This window comes from Mytilus trossulus, chromosome 10, assembly GCF_036588685.1.
Source record: "Mytilus trossulus isolate FHL-02 chromosome 10, PNRI_Mtr1.1.1.hap1, whole genome shotgun sequence".
In the NCBI taxonomy this organism is placed as follows: Eukaryota; Metazoa; Mollusca; class Bivalvia; order Mytilida; family Mytilidae; genus Mytilus; species Mytilus trossulus.
Window position 1 is genome coordinate 74,138,344 of NC_086382.1, and position 18,799 is coordinate 74,157,142.

General features: G+C 31.9%; 1 protein-coding gene across 1 annotated transcript in view; it reads right to left on the reverse strand.

Moving 5' to 3' along the window:
* Positions 1–18,799, reverse strand: part of LOC134688158 (protein mono-ADP-ribosyltransferase PARP14-like) — a 53,290-nt gene that overhangs the window by 16,548 nt on the left and 17,943 nt on the right. The window contains exons 6-15 of the mRNA XM_063548631.1: positions 17,148–17,384; positions 14,757–14,993; positions 12,423–14,156; positions 11,388–11,840; positions 10,381–10,466; positions 8,318–8,542; positions 7,465–7,686; positions 6,854–6,947; positions 4,634–5,680; positions 1,029–1,229 (exon numbers count right to left, since the gene is read on the reverse strand). Coding sequence (XP_063404701.1) covers positions 1,029–1,229; positions 4,634–5,680; positions 6,854–6,947; positions 7,465–7,686; positions 8,318–8,542; positions 10,381–10,466; positions 11,388–11,840; positions 12,423–14,156; positions 14,757–14,993; positions 17,148–17,384 — 4,536 coding nt within the window. The remainder of the gene's footprint in view (positions 1–1,028; positions 1,230–4,633; positions 5,681–6,853; positions 6,948–7,464; positions 7,687–8,317; positions 8,543–10,380; positions 10,467–11,387; positions 11,841–12,422; positions 14,157–14,756; positions 14,994–17,147; positions 17,385–18,799) is intronic.

The following is an 18,799-nucleotide window of genomic DNA, read 5'->3' on the forward strand; positions in this document are numbered from 1 at the left end:
TCATCAGCTTTATAAAATTGCTTAGGTTGAATTGAGGTTTCCAGTGCATTTACCTGCTCATTATTTAATTTATGGAGTACCTATTATAGTTACAAACCTGATCTTGAACAGTACCAAAATAATTCCAGAAATTAAGCAGTGATGTCACTTTTGTGGCATTGACCCAGTTGTGTGAAAGACAGTTCATGATTTCTGTTGTGCTGTTTTGTGAACTGTCCTATGTTGTCATACATGTTTGTTTTTTATTCTATGGTTAGCAGGTCAAAATGTACTGATGTACTGTTTATTTGTGTAGTTCTCTGTCCTGGATGTTCTTGCATTTATTTGTACTGCATTCCTGTCATGAAATGGTGTCATTTTGATGTTATATTTAACATTGTCATAAAAGTGTGAGGTTTGCCTAGCCACAAAACCAGGTTCAATCCAATATTATTTTCTTAAAATGTCCTGTATCAAGTCAGGAAAATGGTAGTTATTATCTTATAGTTTGTATCTGTGTGTTTTGCAATGTCTTATATTTTTTATTCACTCCAGTGTTTCTGTTGTTCCGTTGTTTTTCTCTTATATAGATGATGTGGTTCCCTCATTTTAATTTGCTACCCAGATTTGTTTTTGTCTCAATTGAATTATGGTCCTGAACAGCGGTATGATACTGTTGCTTTTATTTATAGTACCTTTGACATAAAGTCACATTTAGTCATGTTTGGCTTTCCACTGTGCTGTTTATTTTCACTCATTTATGAAAGCTTCATGGTCAAGTGCTTAATTCCATGCCAACAAGACTCTGGTAGAGAGTTTTCACATATATGTGAAGTTTACAATGTTAACACATTTATAAAATACATAATATAAATAATTAAGTAACTGTGTATTAATGGTATTAAACACTTCATATATATTAACAGTGAAATCAATTCAGGATGTCAAATAAGTTTGATGGTAAAACAATATATCCTAAATCAAACCAAACTGTGATTGCAATCTAATTCAATTTTACAGTTTATTATATTAAGTGTGAAATTCTTTACCTATGGTTAAATCTAACTCTGTGTTTGTCCCATTTATAATGGCATCCACTTTGACATTAGTTATGTCCCCTTGGTAGACTTTGAACACTACATTTCCCATATTGACACTGTACTCTTTGTCTGCAGCTGAGCTGTACTGGTTTCCTGGTGGTGGAGTCTGCTTCTGATGCTTTTTGTCAGGTCCTTTCTTTGCACTGTTAGCTGAAATGTAGCAAATGCTTATTATTGATTATGATATATTAATGGTATATAAGGTAGGTGTTCTTGGTAAATTTGATGAACCCAAACACATTGTTTCTGTAACAAGCCATTTTATCTGGTTGGTACCATTAGGTTTAAGGTCTCTTTCTTTCAAATGAATTTGTGTTTGATGTGATTTGTGAGGTCCTGTCCAATGGCAATCTCTTTTGTTCTGATACCTGACTTCATTGGTAAGCATGTACCTAAAACACATTTAAACCCGCTGCATTTGTTTGCTCCAGTCGTAAGTCAGGAATCTCATGTTCAGTAGTTGTTGTTTGTTTATGTGGTTCATAAGTGCTAAATTTTCTTGTTTTTCATTTTTTATATAGATCATTTTTCCTGTTGTTTTACACTAGTCATCTTATTGGCTCATTTCATCTTGCTGTTCAGTGTGAGTGCTGGTTCCTTTTGAAGACTCTACTTTGACCAATAATGGTTTACTTTTCCAAATAATGACTTGGATATAGAGTTGTCTCATTGGTACTCGGAACATATCTTCTAATATCTAAGATAATGCTTTACCATTACTCATACTTTATCCGAATCATCCCTTATCTAGCATTATTTAATTTGTAATCTTATGTCCTAAAGTAAGTACACCAGACAATGGACACCCTACCTGTCATGTCAGGTCAATTTAACTAAAACCAAGATGTGGTATGATTGTCAACAAAAACAATTATTGAATAAAGACCAAATCAAGTAGAAATTAATCAAGTAGAAACAAGCAACTAAAGGTCACCCAACAATCTTCATTGATGAGCAAAACACAACATATAGTATCAAAGCTATAAAAGGCCCTGACATCACAAAACAAATAAGAAACTAAAAAAAGAACAGCCTTAATCATGATTAATTATTCACAAAAGCAATCAAAAATGAAAGACAGCAACCAATGACTTAACTACTGAATAAAATCTTTGGAATAGGATCATGAAGAATGTGATGGTTCCATTCTCAATTTTATTAAAACACACCATTATTGCATTAATAAGGTAAAAAAAAAAGGGCACATCTGTATTTTTTGTAAAGCAAGGACGAGTGTATATAAAATAGGAAGCTAGCTAAAGTAGCCTGAGATGAAGGTTGAAGAAAATTTAATCTCCTCACAAGATTTACCACCTCAATGTTTGCTTAATATAATAAGCTGTCTCATTGATATATTCTCCTATCCCTTCATTCATTTGACATTATACAAAAATAAGCAAGAAATTTGTTTAATAAGATAATAAATCAACAATATAATGACGTAAAAATAGAAAGCCCTGTAATAGAAACCAATCATGTCTTTTTTTTTAATATGCTAACCAAATGTTTTTGGATCGCAAGTTTTTCATGTTGTTTTACTGAAACTAATGACTGAAAAATAGTTCCTTTAACTGCCTTTTTGAATCAGTAGGATCAATTATTACTGTAACATATGGAATCAAACAATGGGCATAATTTTAATTTATTTCCCAATTAATTTCCTGAAGTTCAAAGGGGACATCGGTAGTATTGTTTCCCGGCCGTTATTGAAATTCTTGACTATAATATTTGTATATTCTGAAGGCATACTGAGTGTTTTACGAAGGGGACCAACCTAGGACTTTGGTGGCCCAGTGGTTCCAATAGTTCATCTACTGTATTACTAGCCTGTTAAAATAGGATTATGTGTTCACTTCCACATTGCAAAATTGTTCAACTCCAATCTAAATTGACCACTACTTCTATTTTATGGCCAAAGGATGCAGCTATCAATGCAAATGAGTACTACAGCTACCTTGTCACCAATATGGCCCACTTAACAAAGCCAATAGTGCTGAAAATAGTGTTAAACACCAAGGATCAATCAATCAGACAATCTCTATAGTATTGGCTACTACAGTAACGGTTTCCAATGGCATGAGATGTAAATCAGGAATCGAAAATATATGTTTTGATAAAAGGAGTCTTACTACTTAAAAAAATGTGTAAAGATTAATGCCACTTTAAGGATGTACTTAGGTGAGGTTTTGGAATTTGTGTCAAATGTTCAGACAGTGAGTCCTTGGTGTTTTTCCATACAACACAATGTAAAATATTTTGCCCCATAACACCCTTTTATTTTTTCATATAAGATTATATACCTCATGAAAGGTCATTTACCAAAATTTAAGAAGATTCTTAATTTTCTTTCTTTTGTTTTAAGACCCAATAATACCAATGCAAATATAAGGTAAAAGTCTGAGTCAGTCTTTTCCCGTCATATTTCAAATCTCAAATATCTTGAAAAGGAGGTCCATGAACTATCAATATTTTTAGCTTATTTTTATCCTTAATTGATGCCTTACCAGCTTATAGTATAAACTTTAACTTCTTAATTTATTAATGTTCGCCTAACCTCACCGTAGTACATCCTTTAAACAACATACAGACAGAAAATGTTCATACATTATAGTCATATATATATATACTAATCATGTTCATACAAATTCATAAAAATACATATCAAAGCTACATAAACAAAAATTCAACATTAACTTTTTAAAGTTAATACATTATACCTTTAACTTAAAAGAGTTCAATATATTAAATCATCAATATCATTTATAAAACAAATCTAACTACAAATAAAACATAAATATCACAGATTATTTGTTTTCATTTCTCTTTAGAATTAATGTAATGGAGGAAAACTTGTTTCATAGCTTGATAAACAATTATGGCCAAGTTTGATTTTGAATCTAGATGTTATTCAATAAAATGTCATATGTTAACGGATTGTGTAAATTAATAAAAAGAAATGGGTAACAGACAAAATTATGTTTTTTTTTTCAACTTTTAAATAAACATTTATAGAACTCAAAAATATGTTACCAAATATGATACAATATGTTTTATGAGCTTTCTAATACATAATAATTCTTTTAATTTTGCTAAATTTTCCATCAGGATACAGGGGGAAAAAATTATATATATATTCAACAATTAATTTAGGATTCATAAACACAACACAAATCTTAAAATTTAAAGTAAAAACTTGGTAAAAGTATTTTAAGATCACTAATTTCCTAATTAATGCCAACTTTATCTTTTTTTCACTTTAAACAAATAGAATGCAGTTTAAATCTAAAAACCAAGCAGCACAATGTTCACATATACTAGTCTCCTATGATTTCCATAAAGTAAAACTTAGTAGATGTACTCTATTATCAAGTAAAATCCCAAAGCAAAATATAAGAGGTTATATAACCATGTTTTATCATAATTCTTCAGTTATAATTTATACTTATTAAATTATTGAATAATGCCAAACATCCAGAAAACAATGCAAGTTGCACAATCACAACATTCTTATTTCATTTTCAAATTTTAAAAACTTTACAAGCTACATATCATTTATAATTTATCTGGACATTTTCTACATGCAGTTTCATCTTTCTCACAAAGCATCTGCTTGCAAAAGGGACATACAGTCAAGACAAACGTTTTCTGTGGCAACATGCTTGGAGGAGAATCTTGATAAAGTGGAAATGGCGTCATCTGTGATTGGTTTAAGCATTGTACAAAGTGAGATCTTAACAGTCTTGTGTCCCAGATAAGTTTTGAAGGATCTTTTCCATAGGCAATGGCCACCATAGAAGCTACAGCAAATAATCCACAATCAACATTATTTCTCTGTCGCTGAAAAGGACACATATCAACAGAAACCTGTCCATTGCTATCTCTATCTACAATAGCAAAGATGGCTCTTTTGGTATCTCCATGTAAATGTCTTTTCCAGCTATCAAATACTCTGACCGTATTAGGGGGACAGCTTATATCAGACAGTGTTAACCAATGTCTACCACTGACATTTATAATTTGTATAAATTGGCCTCTTGGTTTCTTATATCCTTCAGCCAAAGCTACTGTGACTGGCTGAAGTCCATCAATATTTGGATGGTTATTTTTAATCAATTGCATGGCCAATTCTATTTCAATGTCTTCTAGCCAATAGTTTGGTTTATCTATTTTGTCCCATGTTTTTATACTATTCTGAGATTTAGATTTAGGCATAGATGTATGTGCTGGCATTGAAATAACCGGAGCAGACTGCATACGCTTAATCTGAGGTCTTTTTTGTGCAGTAGCTAAACCCCGTTTCATTTTTGAAAGCTCGCCTGATTTAACTTTGTTCAGCACATTTGTCTTTCTTTGCGGTGTCATGTCATTTTCAGTTGGAGTTTGCCTATATATATCCTCCCTTCTAGCCGCTGAAGTCTTTATTCCTTGTACAGTGTGAGGTTTCATTTCGTCTTCTACAAGACTAAATGCAGGCCTTCTATAAACTGGCACTGTAGCATTATATTCTTCTGATTTTGCTAAATATTGTCTAAACTCATCATCTAAATCAAACCTTTGTTGATGAATGGGTTGCAACTCTTCCCCCATATCCAGAGAAGAACCTAAAACAATATAAAAACAAATGCTCAATTAAATTATACCCTTTCCTTATATTTATTTCTCCAATTTCTATTTAAATTTGCAAATTGATTTTGAATATTCATAGTCAAAACAGAAAAAGAATGAGCATTTGTTTTTACATTTCAGCACAAAGCAAGACATAAAGGTGGAGTGATTTTGAATATTAGATAGTTGTAAAATAAGTGTATTAAAGTTTAAGTAACAAAAACATAAGCCATTATTCCCTCAAAATATCAGTAAGTCCATAGATGCATTACTGGGACACACTCATCACTGCTGGAAGGAACAGAAAATTAATCATGCTTTAAAAAGTCTGCTGAGATCTAATTTTGTCAGTACAAAAACTACATGACCATTTTAGAATCATGCAAAGCAGGATTTGTTTGTCAAAGACCAGTGATTAAATTTAAAGAATTAAACTTTTTGTGAAATCATGCATTATTTTCCATTTTGATCTTTACCATGTGAGATAATAATCCTATTGAATGCACTTTTAAACTCATACAAGGGAGATAACTCTGTTAGAAAAATGTATGTCCAAGTATTGGAGTAATAGAGGATAATTATTTTTTCAATCCATTAATTTTCCGACCAAGCGCTCTGATTTGAATGTATTCCTGCCAAGGTTCCCCTAGATTATGGAGCTTTATTTCACCAGAAAATAGCACTTGTTCTTAAATCAATTGATCTTAATCTATGCTATAACATAGCTGTTGAACATTTTCTTTAGATCATTCTGAATACTTTTAAAAACATGATTTAAAAGAAGATCCCTCTCTTGCAACCTTAGATTTACATGATTGATTATTGGTTAATGCCACTTTAAACACTATTGTGGTATTTTATGGCACCCAGTTTTATTGGTGGAGGAAGCTGTGAACCTTGTAGATTTAAATGAACCTTTTTAAAACAACATGTTGAAATTAGTTCAATTGTATGTACATTTTTTGTAAGCATAGCAACATGTAGTATATTCGACTGTCATAGGCAGATCCAGTGGGGCCCTGAGTGGCCCTGGGCACCCTTTTTTGTGAAAAAATTTTTGTTGATTACATAGAGAATCACTGAAGCGTGACTAGAGCAAGGCCACCAGAATGCTATAAACAAAATTCAGTGTTATAAGTTAGATATATCACACTATAAATGTTACTGACCTCTGCCTTGGTATCCTGTAGGTTTATCTGTTAAGTCCCTGTCATGTCTGCCATGATGACTGCCTTGTCTATTTCCCTCCTCATCTTCAAATGCCTACAATATTCAATAGCCAACATCATTATTAATAAACAAAGCTTTAAGACTATAAATAAACTAAACTAGAGATTTTTGACTAAATCATTAGGATCTTACTCTCAATACCCAAGTGATGTTGTAATCCATTATAGTATTCAAGTTAGTTCTACAAAAATGTTGATCTCTTTTATATATAATTAGTTACTTTGACTTTGACCCAAATCTCTTGATTGAATTGATGAAAGAAAAGACAGAGTTAGGCAGTAAAAGATCCGCTTTAGCCATCAGCAATGCAGGTAAAAATATGTATTAGTTTTGTTATGAAAACTAATAACACTGTATTACTTTTTTTTAAAACATATTGTACATGTATCAAATATTTTAACCTGACATGGAACTGAATCATGTTATTCTAAATCAAAAACTTTTCTGTTTTGAACATGAACCTATGAAATAAAAATTTCTTATTTTACAAGAATATTACTTTCCATTCTTTGGACTTTATTTTATTCTATCTATTCTAAGTAAACTATACCTTAACTGTTTGATAATCTTTATCATACAGCACAAACAAGACTTTGGTAATACAGGAGTTTGGGTTCTGACTGGAATACTGATGTACCATGTCATACATATGTTTGGCTACAAGAGCTCCTGGATATCCCAGATTCCCTGTTCCCATGGCAGGCATTGCTATAGATTTACACCCTTTGCCTTCAGCTTTAGAGAGGCAACCATTAATGAACTTTTCCAGAATCTATAAGTATCAACATACTTAATTGTGTATTGTCTATTATTATTTCTACACAATGATATCCTTAATTGTCTTACCTCCTATACATTTCTTTGAATATGATTGGTTAAAAGCAACCACATAGACCTTGTATGTTCCATATTGGGTAAGATAGCTGGTATTTTTCAATATATAAAAAAGAAGATGTGGTATTATTGCCAACATCGTTTGTAGTAGTCTTAAGTCCCTTTATAAAATAACATGGTGTGGATCAATATCTGAAAGATTTCAACAGACGAAGAATTTGATGAATTTAAAGCTAACAAGTTAGTTGTTATATAAAGTTGGCCTTTTTTTTTTATGTATAGACCAATTGAAGTAGGTTCTTAATAGTAATTAATAGTAATGGTTTTGAAGGCTTGGTCACTTTGTCTAAATACCACATGTTAAGATAGTTAGTAAGATAAGTTTGTTACAAAGTGTGCTAGAGCCCCTATATATGTGTCACTAGCACACAATGTCACTAATAATATCAGTTGCGAGCAATGATATGAAACTTTCAAAAAGCTAAGAATAATTATGATTTTAAATTATATTTAATGAACATACACGATCAATATACATCTAAACTTTTAAATGTTGATATAAATTTTACCTTTATAGCACCTTGACTATATTTGTTCAAACATCCATGACAAACAATATCACAATTTAAGTTTCCTCCTGTCGTTACAGCCACTTCTCCGTAGTCAACACCTTTGGGATATTTCTTGGAACATTCATCTTGTAACTTTTGACCTCCAAACTTGAGTAAGGAATTTGAAACTGCACCTTGATTCAACTGTAATCCCTTAGATGTGGTATTCACAATAACATCAGCCTATAATATGACAAAAATACTTTAAGGTCAAGGAACAGTAAATGTCACAGATTTCATTAAAATTTGGCATACAACTCTGGCTCGATGAACTTCAACTGAAAATCGAAAACATAATGCATTTATCTCAATTATCATTTGAAATATTACTGATTGAATTCTTACAAAATGGGTGAACATTTGTATAGAAAGCACATAAAATCGGCGAAAACCCTTTTAAAATTTGTCTTAAAATCGCCAAATCTGTAATTCTACTCCATAGATTTTTCTTAAAAAACTATATGTTGTTGATACATAAATTTCCGTTATAATGATGCAAAATAAAGATAGGGTCACCGACTTCGTTCTTACGGTATACATCATTTAAAGTTGCGTTCTATGTGGAAAAATCAAACAAAACGTCGAAATAATCGTAACGTTATCGCGTTGCAGGCCGTAAAACGTTGATTTTTGACGTTTTTCACTACAAACAAGGTTACAAATTGAGTATTAGACAAAAACGAAGTCGGTGACCCTATGATTATTTTATATCATTAAAACAGAAATTTATGTGTCAACAATATATAGTTTTTTAAGAAAAATCTATGGAGTAGAATTCGAGATTTGGCGTTTTCAAGACAAATTTTAGAAGGTTTTTCGCCGATTTTATGTGCTTTCTATACAAATGTTCACCCATTTTGTAACATTTCAATCAGTAATATGGGGACGAAGTCATGTTTTGAAATCCCGGACCTGCGCAGAAATCTACAATGTACTTCCTTTTTCCGGTCTTGTATGAATATTTGAGTAAAATATTTATTTATCAGTCTAGTATAAATAGGAAGGAATGCAATACCAATTTCATTTTTAATAATTCCTTGATTTGAAAAAACGTTACCTGATGAAAGCGTATCTTTGTTTACATTGAATATGACGTCATAGTTAAATAACGTCACAACTAAAATCCCTAACAACAGAACCGAAATCGGAAACGTTACGGTATATTTCCGTTTCTTTGTTGTAACAAATATTTATGTTACACAAAAATAATTCATACATACTTCGTCCCCATTTACAGGTAATGCCTGCCTCATATTATTTCAAATGATAATTGAGATAAATGCATTATTTTTTCGATTTTCAGTTGTAGTTCAACGAGCCAAGGTTGTATGCAAATTTTTAGCAAAATCTGCGACATAGCCCATTTACTGTTCCTTGACCTTAAGATGTCCTTCTATCAAATACTTAAGGTGGTACCCAACACTACAGGGAGATAACTCTGTAAATTCAGCTAAACGTTTTAATTCCATTGTGTTGTGAAGGGAATATGTAAGCTTCTCAATGATCAGAATATGTGTTTGTCAAACTGCTATATAACCAGTGTTATTTTTCTGATAAAACAGTTGGTTCAATTTTTTTGAAGTTTTTATATTTTTGTCAAAGGAGTCAAAGTAAATACTTTGTCAAAATTTAAAGAAAATTAAACGAGCCAAATTAATTTTAGTTAAAGTGTTGGGTACCACCTTAAAAACATTTTTTTATTCGTTGATTAATTTCATAGATATAAATATGAATTCACTGAGATTATTAATAAGACATAAACATAACGTAAAATAAACATCCAAAAAATGAAGATGGCAAAATCTAATTTTAATTTTAAACTGCTGTCTATACAATACATAAAGCTGTTAATTGTCTTATTATATGTTAAATGCGTACACAGTTTTCCCCAATTCAGAAATTGTGTCATTGATACTATCATGCAATCAATGTGTTTGTTGAAATCAGGTTCCAAGCAACACAAAACTGTAATGAAGAATCGTGCAGATTTGTCAGACATACAACTAATAAAATATGCTCACCCTCATTTTTGCTAACTCTCCTTTAACAATCTTGATTTCTATACTTCCTGTTGAGATAGGACCAGGATGTCCAGATGACATTCCACCTGTGAAATAATAATATAATTTGAAACACTTAGCAGACAAAGTCAAGCTGAATTAACTATCCTTCTGAATAATTAATGTTAACTTCAATCCATAAAAGCTTCTTAGAATAATTGTCTAACTGTTTGTAAAGGAATTGCAATAAGAGCATACTTTATTTGGTATTAATTTCCAATTGAAATATAATCTTTTAATTTCAGTTCTGTCTATATTCAGCTTGAGACCATAGACACTTATAGTTAGAGGTGAAGACATCATAATAATATTTTGTTTATATGATATCATGGAAAGGTCTGATGCAAAAATTTTAAAGTTAAGGCAAATTGGAAGTATAATGTGGCGTCCAGTGCTCTTTCCTTGCACTTATCACAGTTAAGCTGCTAGCTAAACGATGCTGTTCTTTAGTACCAGAGGAAAGTAGAACTGTTACAATAACATTTGTTTTACAAATAAAAAGGAAGAATGGAAGGAAGGAAACATAAAGAGTTATTACCCTTTTGTTGCTATTTTTGAGATCTATATGTACCCATTCCTTCAAAATCAACGTTCATTTTATGATAAGTGCTTTATTTTTTTAAATGTTGTTCTCTGAGCAGTTTTAGTTTCTTTAAGCTTTGCTGATTTGGCCTTTTCAGAATCTAAAGGACTATGGGTAATCTCATTGTTCGTACACCAAAATGAAAATAAAGTTATGTCATTGGATGGATTTCCATTGTTTAGAACATTCTAAACCAATCATAACGTTTTGGTGTACGCTTTTAAAAATATTCACCCAGAATGCATTAGATTCTGAAACAGTGAATTGATCACTATGATATATCAAAGATCTCTTAGTTTCGTTACTCCAAAATGCCTACCAAGGCAAATAACTCAAACCAAAATAACTTCATACCAATACCATATAGTTTTACATTAAAAGTTACCTGATTGTCTTCCACTAAACCTTTGTTTCCTGTCTTTTGCCTTATCAAACATCTTGTCCCCAGCCTTTACAAACAGGTCTACAGAGTTCTCATTGACATCACAAAGGTAAACAGTTTGAACAATGCTCGACTTGCTCCTTTTGAAATAGTCCCTAACTGCCTGGGCAATGGCTCTAGTCGCCAGGTGTGGAGGATAACCAAATATTCCTGTACACAAAGCTGGTATGGCAATGCTGGTGTGTTTATTTTTCTCTGTTTCAACTAAGGCAGTTTCAACACACTGTTGTAGTGAGTCTTCCTCATTGTTAGAGCCACCTTGCCACACTGGACCAACAGCATGGACAATCATCTGACAGTTCAACATGCCTGGTTTGGAACAGTAACATTCACCCTCTGTTAACTGACCATTAAAACTTATGAACTGGTCACATTCATCTTGAATAGTCTTGCCACCTATTAAAAGATATTCAATAACCATTTATACATTATATAAATTATTAAGGATATACTCACGATTAGGATTTTATCTTAAGGTGTCATCATATGAATATAAGTGCATAATATACAAGTAGAATATAGAGTTATGAACCTTAAAAAAATATTTTTGTTTCTCAGTGTTAAGTATCTATTAGTATAAGTAGAAAATGAGTATGTAAAGTTCTCAAACAACCTGACCAAATTCTTAGAAGCGCTTTGGCATACAATGCAAATAATTACTGGTTATCTTTTGCTTCATACACATAATATCTCGTAAAATCAATAATCTTGATGAACGTAAATCAAGAAAAGGGCCTCAGATGCACCAAATACAGAAAGTGCTCTCCCCTCTAGAGAATATTGCTTTATTTACAACCCAAACAATTTCCATTACAAATTTTAAATACATAATAGGTCAACTTTGTTTAACAAGCTAAACATAAATTTAACTTTTCTGATATGAGAGGGATTGATAATTAGCCCATACAGTATCATATTGTAAGGATCCGAGTATCAAATGTACCGTTACAAAAAGGAAACAACTGGTACCGTACATACCTTTATTAACCAGCACCTTGGCAAGACCACCACTATGAGCCAGATCTTTATTAGCTGCATTGACAATAACATCCACATCCAGACCAGTAATATCACCCTTGACCACAATGACCTCCTGACCTCCAGCTGCAGAGTATACTGCTCTCTCTTTTGAACTAGCACTTTGCCTAGGTCTAATTTGACCTGTTGACCTTTCGTCTTCATCACTATCACTACTGATAACTACTCCTGCCTGTTTACTAACTTGCTTCAGTTTTGACTTTCCATGGCCAGTATTCATTAACTCTTTTAAACCTGGTTTGTCCATATAATGCTTGGTTTTATATATTTTCTCTACTAATGCCTCTATTTCATGTTCAGCGTCTTTGATTCCCTGAGGATTACCTTTAATTAGAATGCCATCACCTTTCACAGCCACAATGATTTTTTGTTTTCGTAGACCTTTTTCAAGGTCATCCACTTCATCCTTCATTTCTTCTTGAAGGAACTTCAACTGAGCAGGTGGTAGGTTTATTGTTATTTCTTTTTCTGAATTATCCAGGAAATAATCTTGTATTTTCTCTCTAATCATTCCTGCTTCTCCTTTTGAAGTACAATACAGGATTATCTGCCCTTGTTTGTCCTCTATAATTTCTGTAATAATTGATTTTCTCTCATACTCATCTTGTATTGCTTGAATATATTGGGCCCATTTAGTAGACCGCATTACAGACTTTTGTAGATTGTCAACATGGACCTGGGTCTCCACTACACAATCTTTTAAGATCATAGAAGCCCCCACAGCCTCTTCATCTGACATGGAATACATTGTTATTGTGTTGCCTTGGATATCCCAAACTCCAATCAGACCTTTATCTTTAATTTTTTTCCCAACATATTTCTTGACTTCCTGTCTATTCAGAAACTGTATATAAGCTGGTGATTTTGTTCCAATAGATGCTGATGTTATGTCATTAATTGTTTCAAACATCATTACTTTTGCTGAACTGATGTTTCCAGATAACCCATTAAATGTTATAACAAGTTTTTTTGTGTCTATTTTTACATCCATTTTCTCAAACTTTTGTTTGACCTTGTCTTTGAAGTGTGTATAAACCAGAATCAACAACTGGTGATACTTCAGTTTAGTTTCTTCTTGAATTGATTGTTTCTTTCTGTCAAGGTCGGCTGAAACTTCATCTATTATCTGTCTAATTTTATCTGAAACTTCTTTGACTGGTACAGTATAACCAGCAATGATGATTTCACAAACGGGTGGTTTCTCCACACTTACAGTAACACCATCAGGATCAGAAATGTTTATTTCCCGAAGTTTATCCATGACAGAACCCCAAGCATCTTGTAATATTGAATGCTTCTCAGTAACCAGTGCATCAACAAAGGTATTTATACTTTTCCTGACTTCTTCACCCCAAGACTTTGCAAGTTTACGACAATCTTTCGTTTCCTTTGTCAAGGTGCAATCAACAGATATTTTGCTATCATCCTTGGAAGATGGCCATGTTATTTGGGCATAGATGTCCTGAAGCTGTTTTTCAATAGCAGCTCTCTTTGTAGTTGAATAATTCAAGAAGTTGACCTTATATTTGTCAATGTCAGTAATAACTAAAGGAGTCAATGGTTTGAACTTTGGCCCTTCATTATCAGCTGGGACACCAAGACAATCATAGAAGACTTGTACCTTTAGTTTACAGTTGTCAATGGTATGGGATCTTTTACAGGCTAATAGTGCATCTACAAAACAAGATTAAAAAGATCTTATAAATAAGGAATCTTACAACAATTTGAATTCCAAGATAGAAAATGATAAACAAACTCACATACTAATGATGCTTTATATAATGTTTCTCAATTTCAAATTTGGAAAAAATGCTCCAACTGTAATAAAACATATTTTAAAAATCCTTAAGCAAACATTTTTGCATGTGTACTTTTGTAGTACTTTATATTGATAATGTAGATATGGTAGGACTGTTTTAGAAAATAAAAACTATTGCACTATTTAATCACCAGAATTTCACAGTAAAGAATTTGTACTTCAAGCTTAAACATTCATTTGCAGAACATTTAAGGTACCTATACTTTTTAAATTATTAAATTTTCAGTTAAATTTCCTCTCAACTTATAGTAAAAAAAGTACTATAGATTTATTGTACTTTCATAGTACTACACTACGATGCCGATGGTATAATATTGGTTCATGAAATTTACAGTAAAATTCAGTACGTAAAACTATGGTACTAAATTAGTAAATAATTTAAAAGTAAATTTTGTACTTCATCACTTCTACTTTACTTAGCCGTATAATTCATATATATAAAAAAAAGTATCTACCTTCAGCATTTTCAAAGTATATAACACAGTAATCCTCATCCTGATTCATTTTGACATCAGTGACGCCCTCTACACCAGATTTCCTTTTATTATCAAAGTAATATTCCAGTCCACTTTCTGTTGTCTTCTCACTGAAACCTCGGACAACAATACAGTTTGTTACAACCACAGGGTGAACTGTCAAGTAGCTGTCATCTAATGCTCTCTTCTTACAGGCTGTTTGGATATCTCCAATATCTGGAGAAAGAGAAAAATATACATTGCGATATGAGAATAATTAAACACAAATCATGTGCATTAACAAAGTCAGTCTTGATCTGCACAATATCTTTAAGGTGGTACATAACACTGTAGGGAGATAAATCTGTAAAATTCAGCTGCACATTTTAATCCTTAAGAAAATATTAAGCTTCTCTTAATGATTAAAATGAGTGTTTGTCAAACTGCTATATATCCAATGAAATTTTTCCGACAAAGTGTATGGTTTCAGATTTTTGAAATCATTATATACAATGTATTTGACAAAGTTTCAAAGTAAATATTTTGTCAAAATTTCATGAAAATTAATCAACAAAATTAATTTTGATCAAGGTGTTTGGTACCATCTTAACTGATCAAATATAATTTTTAGCATGTGTTTAGATTTAAGCAAACTGTGTTTTTTATAACTTAAGGAGGCTTGCGGGTATAAGATTTTCACAAAAAAATTAACATTTATTTTTCATTATAAATTTTCTTAAATATCTTCAGTAGTAGTTACTTTATCATATGGTACAAAAATCATTCCAAAAAATCATTCGTGTTGGCCCCAGGTGACTTTTAAAATGTAGATATCATTGAAAAGCTCCAAATTATCTCCCTTTGGTGCAAAAATGCCATTTTGTGGCATTAAAATCGAAATATCTTTTCTTCCTCATCGGTGACCTATATTTTTTTTTTCCAATAAGCTGTACATAAACTAATTTATTATTAAATTTAAGCAATTTCTGTAATTTAGCTTTTTTTTATTCTGATAATACAGATATTTCTTCTATTAGTTCAACAGAAAAAAAGGACATTCACAAAAATGTATGCTTCTTTCGACGGCAGAGTGTGAGGGTAACTGAATGGTGACCCAATTTTTTTATTTCATTTTGCTATCAAGTATAAGACAAAGTTCAATTATGGAATTATAGAAAAATATAGCGAAATCCTATATTAAATAAAAAAAATTGAGTTAGACCTGTGAACCCCCTTAAAACAACAAGAATGTGTCCAAAGTACATGGATGTCCCACTTGCACTATCATTTTCAATGTTCCATGGACCATGAAATTGGGTAAATATCTAATTTGGCATTAAAATAAGAAATATTATACTATAGGGAACATGTGTAGTCACTGTACTAAGTTGATCGGACTTCAATCTAATCAAAAACTACCTTGACCAAAAACTTTAACATGAAACTCCTACTTTCTATTTTAAGTGGACCCTGAAATTGGGGTCAAAAGTCTAATTTGGTTATAAAATTAGAGAGATCATATCATAAGCAACAAGTGTACTAAGTTTCAAGTTGATTAAACTTCAGCTTCATCAAAAACTACCTTGACCAAAAACTTTAACCATGAAACTCCTACTTTCATTTTCTATGTTCAGTGGACTGTGAATTTGGGGTCAAAAGTCTAATTTGGCTTTAAAATTAAAAAGAACATATCATAAGCAACAAGTGTACTAAGTTTCAAGTTGATTGGACTTCAGCTTCATCAAAAACTACCTTGACAAAAACTTTAACCTGAAGCAGGATGAATGAACGAACAAACAAACGAACGAAGGGACGGACAAAAGAACGAACAGAGCAACAGACCAGAAAACATAATGCCCCTCTACTTTGGTAAGGTGGGTCATAAAAATGTGTCCATATTACATGTGTGTACAAATGTCTTGTTCTCACTATCATTTTCTATGTTGAGTGCACTGTGAAAATGGGGTAAAATCTCAAATTATGCATGAAAATTAGAAAGTTCATATCATATCATATCATGTGTAGCAGGGGGACAGAGGGTCGGACAAAGGAAGGAAGGGTGGACAGACAAACACAAGCACAGACCAGAAAACATAGTGCCTATATAAAGGGTATAAACATGGCAATGGTTTTATGTAGAAGAATTTACTATAGCGCTTAAAATGTTTTCTTATAATGTTTTCTAATATTACAATGTTTTTAATCCTTTGACTGTTCTCTAATTCCTAATTAAGTATACTATGTTAATTAAACAGATCTAACAGATTGAATGGATACTGAATGTGTGATTTTCAGCTTATAAGGTATTAGATATATAAGCTCTAACAAGTCCAGACAAATTTCTATGTCCCTGATAACTGTCCATATATACTAATGGTTAATATAACAAACCTATTGGTTCACAAAATGTAACGATAGCCTTCCCAGAATCCTCGTCACCAAAGTCTACTCCCTCCACATCAAATTTCGTCCTGGCTTCCAGGAAATTAATAATGCCATCTTCTGTTGTCTTTGGACTAAAGCCTTTAACTAATGCCTTATTTGGATATCTTTTGGGTGGAATATGTTTCTTAACTTGTAACTTTGAACCATCTACTGTATGGTTTTTCTGTAATGTCCTATCCACAGCTTTAAAAATCAAAATACATTTTTTAAATAACAAAAGAAAATTATTACAACCTTTTTTCATCACTAATATACTATGCACTTTTTTGTATACATTATGGTACATGTACCAGACATGTTCCTTTCTGTTATAAAAATGACTCTGTTGTCTTGTAGTAAAATGTAGGGGCTGTTAGAATTCAGCTAGTTCTAACTTAAGATGTTAAAACTGTTGTTTGCTGATATTTTGCAAAGCATACAAGCATTACAAATAACCAAAGACTAGTCAGTTTGCACCCGAAATAATGTCTCTGGATAGGTTGACATGTTGTCTCTTTAAATTAAATTGATTGAAAAATTAAGTCTTCTTCATATGAAAATTAAACACAATCCCTCTAGTTTTGTGTTTGGATAGGTATTTTGAGTGGTTTTTTTTTTTGTTATTTATCTTCTCAAAAATCAAAGATTGTTGTCTACCGATTGGCTTGCTCATGTGACATCTTTAACCATAACATTACCAGATGACTGAAGGATTTTGACAGAAATAAAAACAGATAAACCTGTGTTTGTATTGCTTAGCTTAAGTTAAAAAGCGCCAGTCTGCTAATAAATACCTTTGAATGAACATCAAAAGTTATTCCTTGTATTTATGGTCTGACATTCTTGAAATTTACAGATATAAACTAGCTTATATAGGCTTTGATAAAAGCTATAAACTGAACATTTCAGGGGTGACAACTACAAATCAGGTTGACAATTTTCCTTGAAATATTCAGAATTGTTAGGTTTAGTCATTCTGATCATTTTTTGCATTTTTACACTTTTACCTTAACTCATATTCACAGTGTAGATACTATTCTGTACGCTATCCGAAGTCGCGATTTTTGAAGCAAGGATTTCAAACTGGCTAACAGAACGGTTTTGTTTTGGTGCATTTTCTCATCATTTGTTTACTCCTATATCTATAAAGTGTTTTGCACATCTTAAATGTATGTATAGCATCATAAATATTAGTAACTGTAACAAAAACATGCAGTAGAATATAAAATATACGTGTGCATCACACCAACTTCATAGAAAAAAGTGGAATCGATGGACAATTTTGCTCCCGTAGTACAAAGCAAATGATCTTTTATTGCAAATATTTGCATCAGTTTACAGTTAAATATATACTGTTTCAATATTCTTACCGTATATAAGTAGAATGTTCGTATTTCAAATTAAAAATATGCTTTCCGTGAGGATCCCAAAATAATTTACTGTACGATCAGTCTAAAAGTAACTAACTGTATTCTAGTAGCGATTTCATATTTTTTGTCTGTATGACCAGTCGTGATTTTGAAGAAAAAAAACAAAGGCAATTTGAAGGTATATACGTGTCTATGTGATATTATGATGGTGTCCATGGAACTATAACGTGTAATTTCTTTCATCAGACA